Raw genomic sequence first — 10,326 nt, 5'->3', positions numbered from 1 at the left:
TGTGCACCTATCTGCAGTCAACACAAACCGCATGATATCTTAAACTGTATTATACATTACCATTAAAGGATAATGAACCTAATAAACTACAACCTAGTCAACAGAAATGCAAAAACATTAATAACAAATGTAAAGAGACATAAAACAGTTATTTGTACAGACTTCACATGCTCCCGCCACCGCGGTAGTGATGACGTCACTCCAGCACCCATCATCACATCCACTAAGAAAAAAAAAATCAATGCAGCTGTATGAGTGATGCACAGGAGAAAAAAAAAGAGAATGTTCTGGAGGAAGGGAAAAGAAATCTCCTAATAGTTCCAAATTGATCTCAGAAATCCGTAATGTTTATAGCTGCTTTAGAGGGCTGTATAGCTTTAGAGGAGGCTCTATCCAGGCTGGGTCCAAAACACAGTTAAAGTCCCCACCTATAATTAATGCATAGTCGTTGGCTATTGGAATAGAGGTGAAGACTATTGAAAAAATTGCTATCATCAAAGTTTGGGGCATAAATTTTAACAAGAATAACTCACTTGTCCAGCAGGCGGCCTGCAACAATCACATAGCGACCACAGGAGTCACTAAAAAACTCTTTGCTGGGGAAATATTTTTTTTTTCTGATAAGAATAGCCATACCTCTAAATTACTGCTGATAACAGAAACAAGGGACGTTTTGAACTTAAATTAAAGAGTGTGGATCAGACCAAACCTATATTAGTCTCTTCAACTCTCCATCCTCTTGAACCATAAGATTACCCAATCTCAGCGGAGAGTTGTATAAAGCAAGAGTACAGACACATTCTCTCCTGTGATGTGCATCTTACTCATTCGCTGAAGGGGGGACAATTCCCCTCATAAATTCCAAAGCCCGCTGCAGACAGTCAAAAAAAAAAAAGTTTTGAAATAAAAAATTCTAGACATGCAGGGAAGAGCAAGACGAATTCAATGCCTGCTCCTCTGAGTTGGGCCTTAACCTGATTAAATGCCGCTCTCTGCTTTGCGACCTTGGTGCTGACACCTGGGTAGAAGTGTATACGCATTCCTTTGTATTAGGGGTGTGCGATATGTCGATTTTTGATCGTGGACGATAAAAATGTCTCCACGATCTGCTTTTGAAGAAATATCGTAGTATCGTGCTACAGCACACATTATGTCAAATACAGTTCTGGCGCCTCCGTCTCTATGTACTGTACAACACGACATACAACAGTAGAGTTACTCTGACAGGACACTGCACTTATTCGCGATCGCAAAAGTACATTATTTGCACACAAGCCTTGCTGGTTAAATGTTTAATTCGCGCGCTGGTCTGACGTGCGCTCAGCGCATACACCTGAAGCACACGCACTAAAAAGCCTGTCTAACAGCGCCTGATTACTCAACTAACTTATGTTTTGCGCTAATACTGTCAAAACACACAAGGTTTGCATACAGACTGAGTTGGTTATCTATAAAATGAAAGTAAATTGTTAAGAGAGAAACGGATGCGTGCCTGTATATTAGATGCGTGCAGGTCTTAAACCATTCACTATTCTTGACTGAAAAACTTTAATACAGTTTCTTTAGGAATCAGTCTATGTAGTGTTTTATTTTTATACTTGTTCATTCAATTTCATTGAATGCTCTGCTAAATACACCTATTGTACCTGAAAATAAAGCACTGTTTGTTTTAGTTGTATATTATGTGTATTTGTAATGTGTATCTTTGTTCTTATTTTTTAATAAGAAAGATAAAATAATCTTTTTATTATTAAGACAGATTTTTATCTTCGCCCACTTTGGCCAAAATATCTGCCATGCATCTTTGTCTTTCTAGTTTGGCTGTAATGCTCAGACAACTTGTAAAACCAAAATAGTAAAACTAACATGACAAAGAATCGTGATAAAATCGTGAATCGTGATATTTCTAAAAAAAATCGTGATATTATATTTTTCCCTTATCGCCCACCCCTACTTTGTATAACACCTGTCCTTTTCCCTTGCCAGACGGAGAATCAGTTCTCTTATCTGGTAGTGATGCATTCGCTCGATGACCGGCCTGGGGACTTGATTAGGTTTCGGCGGGGGTGCTAGGGAGTGGTGAGCCCTGTCCACCTCCGGCTTTCTGGTAAAGCTTTGCTCCCCGAATACCTTGAGTAATAATTTTTCAATAAATGCAGAAGGATGCGACCCCTCTGAGCCTTCGGGAATGCCAATTACACGGATGTTGTTCCTCCTAGATTGATTTTCCAAATCATCTAGTTTGGCCCTCAGTTTTTCATTGTCTTTCGACAGCGCTTAGCACGTAGACTCCAGGGGCCTCATGTATAAAACTCTCCGTAGATTTCATCCTAAAAGTGTATGTACGCACAAAAGCTAGATTTTGCGTAGACACAAAAGTTTTCAGATTTATAAAAGCATGTGTACACCAGAACATGCGCAAAAATCCCTTTATAAATCCCAGTCAGGGGAAGATTGTGCGTACGTGCATCTCCACCCTGTCTCCTCTTAGAAATCACCATATATGCAGTTTACAACACCTAGTTTTACAATGCATAACCTCATCTGCATATAATTTCCATGCATATTCCCATCCACGTGACACCATGTTTATCACCATCAAAGGTACAAGATGTTAAGGAAATATGAGATACGGACTAAATGCCATTTGAGCCACATTCATTTTTATTGCCAAAATCATCCAGAATGTTTTAGAATATATCAAAATATCTATAAAAACAAAACTGTTTAGTTTTCAGATAAATAGCCTATTTTAGAATATACATGACCTCATTCTTTCCACTGACCAAATAATATTTCAATTGTTTTAAACAACTCAAATCAAATAAAATTTATGTTGTTTTGCTGAAAAGGTGAACATCCTTTAGCTATTTTTAGTGGAAACAGGTAAGCCATTTATTGCAGTGTAAATACAATTGTCTGACTCGCAAAAGTACACTGACAAAGTATTTTAAAATGGAAACAGGCAAATCTTACCGCCCCCCGTCCCCCATCCCCCCAAGGTTTATCCTTCAAATACAGTGGTATTTTTAATAATGTTGTGGAGATGCCTTCACACGACATCAACACCTCTATGCAGCTGCGGTTGTACAGTAGCTATTATTCAAACCGGACAATGGACCATTCGACCACCGAATCCAGCAGTGTCCGCCATAATATCAAAGTAAGTGTCGATTGATCATCGTTCTCGCTAAAAACATTCTCATAGCATGAGATCCGCAGTTTAGTTTAAATATATGAATTATTATAGCACTCATCGCTGTCATTAAAACATTGCATGCCACAGGAAAAGTGATTAAGCGTATCAACTACAAATATGTCTAAATTCATATAATTTTGGTTTAACTTCTGTGTAATGACTACACTGATACAAATTCTCTGCTTGATTTACTTAAAAAATATGATGAATTCTTTTGCATAATTTTATTATGTAGATCCAACAAGACTAGTCTTTGTACAAACTACTTAATTTTTCTGTTTGTTGAAATAAAATTTGTACATAAAGTTAACTTAATTTTAGCATTGCTCTAGTCATTTTTGTGTGTGTGTGATCTACATAACTTTAAGAGTTCTAAATGTGTATTTTTGATTGAATCCAACTTAATTTTTACATTTCAATATTACAAATTTCAAGTGGGATCTACTGTTTTCAAAATTTGTTAGTGTATTTTAAAGTTACATGTACTCAAATTTTCTAATTAGCAACTGAGTATTATAAATGCAAATAGTAATGTTTTACTACTATAGTAAAAGTTCAACACTGGTACAGAATGCCAGTAGAATGTACTCATCAAATATGGAAATCTAGTTATTACATTACATTACATAAAGCTGACATTTTGGCCATTTGATAGTAAAAACTGACAAGGTCAGTATAAAACAAAGTATAATAAAATATATCCACGTCACAGGATGAGACATTGTTTACAATAGAAAATTGTGCTTCATGGTGGTGCTAGAAGAAAGCTCATTAAGTGAAAGTTGACAGGCTTTATTGTCTTCAGAAAAAAAAAAAAGACCTTTACAGATTATTTTCTATAAAATTGCGTTTTTCAGTCCTGTACAGTAACATACTCTAAGACTTTAAAACAACACACTTACACATGTATGATCACGTATGAAAATGGAGATCTTCTAAGAAACCTACATTTCAGTTTCTTTGGGTAGCTTAGCTTACAAATTCACGTTGTGCAAAATATTTTCCATGAGTCATGCGTTTCTCGCTTCTTCACAGTCATGTTTCCTTCAAATGCTCATTAACAGACAAAACATGGTCCCTATATGAAAATGCAATAGTAGTTACTATTGAGAGTGCATTAGGAGAACCTGAGAAATTGAACCGTAAAACTTGTCAACAATGTCTGTATCGCTTTTAGGCCAGTAAGCTGATCTTGAGATCGTGAATTTTGGAGGACATGTTTTTGTTAACATCCTCCAGCTCCAGGAAGATCTTCTGAAATACCTCAAAGGTGTATTTAAGTTTCTTTGAATAGCTTAGCTCCAAGGCATAAATAAGGCCCATAAGGTAGGTGCAAGCATGTGCTACACTGGGAATGCAAAAAAGGACCTCTGCTCCCTCGATGGCTATTCCAGCTTGCTTCTCGAGACCTCCATCCCTGGCTTTGCTGACCACAAAGATGTTGAGTACAAATGAAGTGATGGCCTCTTGGATGGGTGCAGCATCGTCGTCAACACAAACCTGTGAAATATACCAGAGAGAATTTAACCTACTTTTTGTTTGCTAATGTGAAGAATGCATTTAGCTCTTTGCTCTCCCTCTGAACAGAAATCTGGGTGGGATTACGTGGTTGCTGTGGTAGTTTTGATCTATACACTTATGTACAATTTGTGCCCGAAAGTCACTCGAAGAATGTGCTGCGTGTTGTTGGGATTTGGGCGGGATTACGTGGTTGCTGTGGTAGTTTTGAGCGGTGTTGTGATTTAAGACAATTTTTTTCTCGCATGCATTTGTCTACATTTATATACAATAACAATCTTGTGTGAACTGAAAAATATTTATGTGGAGAGAGTCATGTGTATATATGAGTGTGTATATTATATAATATGTAATATGTATATAAGTGCAGTGTAAAACTTTCTATATAAATCAAGAAATACATTTGAAAATCTTTCAGTATACCTATGCAGAAATATAATTTCTTTACCCAGTAGTCCTTGATTAATTCCTCTGTCTTTTCACCAAGGTAGAGAATGAGGCCTCTGATCACAGTTTCTCTTCTGGACTCAATGCTGTTGTCCTACAAATATATGAAATATGGGATTATATTAAAGGGTTAGTTCACCCAAAAATGAAAATTCTCGAAAATTCTTTCGTTCATTTTAGGAACACAAATTAAGATATTTTTTATGAAATGTGAGAGCTCATCATGACCACTTTCAAGGCCCAGAAAGGAAGTAAAGACATTGTTAAAATAGTCCAAGTGACTACAGTAACTCAACCTTAACTTTATGAAGCGACGAGAATACTTGTGCGCAAAAAAACCAAAAATAACGACCTTATTCAGCTATTTATTTTCTTCCGTGTGGGCCTCTGACGTGAGTTCATGAGAGCGTCACGACGCATGGGCGAGAACTGAGAAGATGCTGAAGATGACGACCTCATAGCCAGAAGCGTTTCACTGTCTGTTAACAAGCAGAGGAAGATGCGCACTGTAAATAAAACTGTCTTTGTAAATATGTCCGCAGATTTTGAACAATTTAGAACCATTTTAAACACTACATCGTGACCTAAAGCATAATCAATGTGGAATTCAAATAGCTTACATACACAGTATGTCCCCTGATTGTAAACAAACAGTGAAGCGCTTCCGGCTATGTCAGGACGTCATCTGCGTTCTCGCGCATGCGTCGTGGGGCTCTCATGAACTCACGTCAGAGTCCCACACGGAAGAAAATAAATAGTTGAATAAAGTTGTTATTTTTGTGGGGTTTTTTCACACAAAAAGTATTCTCGTCGCTTCATAAAGTTAAGGTTGAGCCACTGTAGTCACTTGGACTATTTTAACGATGTCTTTACTAACTTTCTGGCCTTGATAGATGCAATTACCAATCAGCCTATGGAGGAGTGAGACAGCTCTCAGATTTCAAAAATATCTTCATTTGTGTTCTGAAGATGAACGAATGTCTTACATGTATGGAACGACATGAGGGCGAGTAATTGCTGACAGAATTTTCATTTCCGGGTGAACTGACCCTTTAAGTTAAAATTCTGTCAATTACTCATCCTCATATTGTTCTAAACCTGTAAGATTACACAAATTAAGATATTTCTGATGAAATCTGAGAGCTGTCTCACCCCTTCATAGACAGCAACGTCATAACCACTTTCAAGGCCCAGAAAGGAAGTATCGTGAAAATAGTTCATGTGACTACAGTGGCTCAACCTTAATGTGATGAAGCGACAAGTATTTGTTTTTGTGTGCAAAAAAACACAAAAAGAACAACTTTAACAATTTCGTCTCTACTGTGTCAGTCTCCTACACGGGTTATGTAGTAAACACAGAGTTGCGCTTCAACACCGGCTTACTACTGGCCGACACGGTTCACGCAAGCACAATGATGCATGCATGTGATGCTGACGCAGGAGCTGGCCAACCAGAGGCCAATACTGAGCTGGCGTTTTGAAGTAGAACACGGAAAGGCAACGCTGTGTTTACTACGTGAACAGCATAGGAGACTGACATGGAAGAGATGAAATAGTTGAATAATGTCATTATTTTTGTGTGCACAAAAAGTATTCTCGCTGCTTCATGGCATTAAGGTTGAGCCACTGGAGTCACATGGACTATTTTAACGATGTTTTGACCGCCTTTCTGGACCTTAAAAGTTGCAATGACGTTGCGGTCTATGGAGGGTCAGAAAGTTCTCAGATTTTATCAAAAATATCTTAATTTGTGTACCGAAGATGAAAGAAGGTCTTACGGTTTTGGAACGAAATGAGGGTAAGAAATTAATGACAGAAATTAAATTTTTGTGTGACCCTTTAAGTACAGATATCGGAATGCTACAACATTAAAGTAACAGCTACAATTTTAAAAGTACATGCCTCATTCATGATTTCAAGAGTCTCATCAAGTTTCTTCCCAACAGCTCCTCCCTTCCTCCTGTAGAGTCTCAACAATTTAGGCGTGTATTCGTCCAACTTCCCAAAGAATGTGGACTGTAGTGGCTTCAGTGTGATCCTCTGGAATTCCTCCTCGATCTGAGAAAGAGACCAAGAAAGATGGAGAGACATCATGAGATACTGAAAGAAAAGAATTAGAGACACAGAGAAACAGAATACCAACTAGAAAAAGTAACCCTAGAAATACACTAAGAACGACATTTAGGTGGCCTGATGTCTGGGATGCTACACCGGATGAGAGCTAATTTAAGTGCATGGTTTCAGTTTAGTTAAGTTAGCAGCTTAGTTTCAGCAAATTCCACACTACTCCTAAGTCACTTTTTTACAGGACTATAAATTTACTCTGTGAAAAGCAAATAAAAAAATAAAAAAAACAGGACAACTGGACCTTTGCCAACTGAGTTATAACTTTACCCCCAGTTTCCTCACTACAATAAATGTATTATATAATTTAAATATAATTTATTGAAAGTTACTTACCTTTATCCAGTGTAGCCTACTTGTCAGGAGAGTCACCTGGTAAGGACACAGTGTTATGGTTAGTAACTGACCAATGCATGAAACCCAAATCATAGCAAATCATTTAACTATAACTATAATTAAAAATAGTTTCACATTTTCTTCTCTCCACAAACACTGCAGGTAGTTGACCTGCCGATCAGACAGCTAATTGTCTTCAGTTTCATATGAAAGGTTTCTTTGTGTTTGTTTTTCCTCGGAGCTCAGGTGAGAAAGTGTACAGGGAACCGCGTCATGCAGAAGGCAGGATTATGGTCACGTAAAATGATTGACAGCTGTAAACCTCTAATGAGCGATCTAACCATAGACCGTACAAACTACCGTCCTAACTAACGCAAACCACGAAGAGAAACAGACAGAGCGCGCTCTTTCAGCTCTTCAGATCGGTGGTAAATGGAGTAACTTATGCATTCTGTATGACCAAATAGTTTGAAAACTAAATCGATATTTCTACAAATGCGCGCACGTTTGGATAGCCTAGGGCCGATTTAAAAGATTGTTGTTCCCATCAGTCACTTAAACACAAAAACATATATTTTTTAAAGAATAAAATAAGACCCAGATAAAAAAAAAAAACGACGTTACACTACATTATTCATGGATGTTCTAAAACTCCACGTGCTTACACTACGTTAACTTGCATGCCTTATTTTATTGCTGCATTCTAATGTAAGCTTCAAATTACACTACAACAAACTATTTTATCTCCACTTGCAAAGTTTCAATTAGGCCTACCGTTACATGTAAAGCAACTATAGCCACCTACCAGGGTAACCACATGGTAGGCCTAATGCTAATTAGAAAATCCACGTACAACAATCTTCAATTACATTTAAAGCCTCGTTTTTGTACAACAATTCAAGAACTGTAAAGAATGTACCAACCCAAGTAACATTAACTGGTAATTTGCTAACTTTATTCTTACCTTAAGTTCAGTCGGCGTCTTCGTCTTCGTTTGAATGCAACGAAACAGGAAGGGGGAGTTTTTTTTGTACCGAGTAAATACAACAAGGTATTGTTTGTTGTGCGTGTGTACCTAAAAAGCTTGGCTGGGATTACTTAGATTAATTTTGTGAAGGAAAAAAATACACATTGTTTTGTGTTTTGAACAAATGCAGATTAATTCAAAACTAGATATATTAATGTAAATATACAAACATAACATTTTATTGTTGATATCACGCATTTTAATTACTTAACATTTACATCCACTCAGATTTACTTTTTTCAGTGTATGTAATTTCAGTGCTTCTCTCCATTGATGAGAGTGGAATAAGCAATTTAATGTAAATGTGTATATCGAAATGAAAACAGTTTAAACCATTGTTTACTTCATTAGTCCAGGAAAAAGAGTGTGTATGCACAGTCAAGAGCATCCGTACGGTGCACACATATTTACGGCAAGTTTATTTTTTATAAATCCAGATATGTGCTTGGAAAACGGCATATGCACATTTCTATGCCCATTTTGTGCATATGCAACGTTTATACATGAGGCCCCAGGACAATAACATGGCCATCTACGTCGGTAAGGGATTCTTCCACATCCTTCAGTTTTTGTTCTTACTCTAACAATGAAGTTTTCACCACGGAGATAGATGATTTAAGCTTTAAGCAAGAATCTCCACTCTGAGCGCAGCTACCTCAGATCTAATACCGCCAAGGAGTTCTCTGATATCTCCTTGGTCCAAGACGGCGCCATCCACACTCTGCGTATCAACAGCATCCTCAGTAATATCAACTGTTTTTTAGTATTGTTTCTCTGCATGTTGATTTACTAAGGTTCGCAAATAGTATTCTCAAACTACATCACCCAATAAGTGATAAATAAGCAATTAAATAATAAGAAATGTGAGGAGCAGAAAACTTTACAACCTCTCACGCCGTCATCTTTTTCCCCTCCAGCAGCAGTATTTCTTACATGCTCACAGCAGCATGTTGTGGATGTGTTGGCAGTAGCCAGTCTCGGTCCTTGCTCTGCCGCTGCAGCAGCGTAGATGATCTATTCAATAACTCAATAAAAAGAAGAAAGAGAAGAAAAGAAATGAGAGAACCATATTTACAATATTCACAGAACAACAAGGCAAACAATATAACAATAACAAAACAAAATAAAGGTGGGAAGGGGGAGCACGAGAGGTGCCAAATAAAATAAAAAAATAAAACAAAACCTATACCTAACCTTACTGCCAAAAGAAAAATGTAGAAAGAAAAAGATCTTCGGTGCTACAACACCCAAGTATTCACACACAATACAAGAAAAACTCTGACCATTAGGAAACCAGACAACACAAGAGAGAGAGAGTACAAGTGTAACAACAAACGAGCAAAAAGCTTGGACGCGCAGGACAGTTACAGATCATCCTACAGTCATCCCCCGGAATGAAGAGTGACAGACTGATGGGCCAATGAAATCTGGAACACATACAAACAGACTACACAGACATTTTACACAACTTACGTATGTAGCGGCGTACGTAACACTGAATAACAAGTTTAATACGTGTTTTTTTTTTTTTGGAAAGTTTAACAAAGTTTTCATTTAAAAATTAATTTAATAAAGTTTTTTATTAAACAAAAATAAGGTTCGAACAATCAGTGTGGTCTCCTTTGCATTTGTTTTACACTTGAGAGTCTGCTTGTGTATAATTTGCATAAAAATT

At 37.2% G+C, this 10,326-nt stretch overlaps 1 protein-coding gene across 1 annotated transcript; it reads right to left on the bottom strand.

Moving 5' to 3' along the window:
* Positions 1-4,196: 4,196 nt before the first annotated feature.
* Positions 4,197-9,365, bottom strand: LOC306871694 (uncharacterized protein; the record flags this gene model as incomplete). Its single annotated transcript, XM_079419789.1, has 5 exons — positions 4,197-4,699; positions 5,166-5,258; positions 7,067-7,222; positions 7,625-7,690; positions 9,321-9,365. 5 exons carry the CDS (start codon positions 9,363-9,365, stop codon positions 4,373-4,375), a joined length of 687 nt encoding a protein of 228 aa, XP_079275915.1. The 3' UTR covers positions 4,197-4,372.
* Positions 9,366-10,326: the final 961 nt, after the last annotated feature.

The sequence above is a fragment of the Barbus barbus genome, assembly GCF_936440315.1.
Source record: "Barbus barbus genome assembly, chromosome: 6".
Lineage (NCBI taxonomy): Eukaryota > Metazoa > Chordata > Actinopteri > Cypriniformes > Cyprinidae > Barbus > Barbus barbus.
This window is presented reverse-complemented; position numbering and strand designations above follow the sequence as displayed.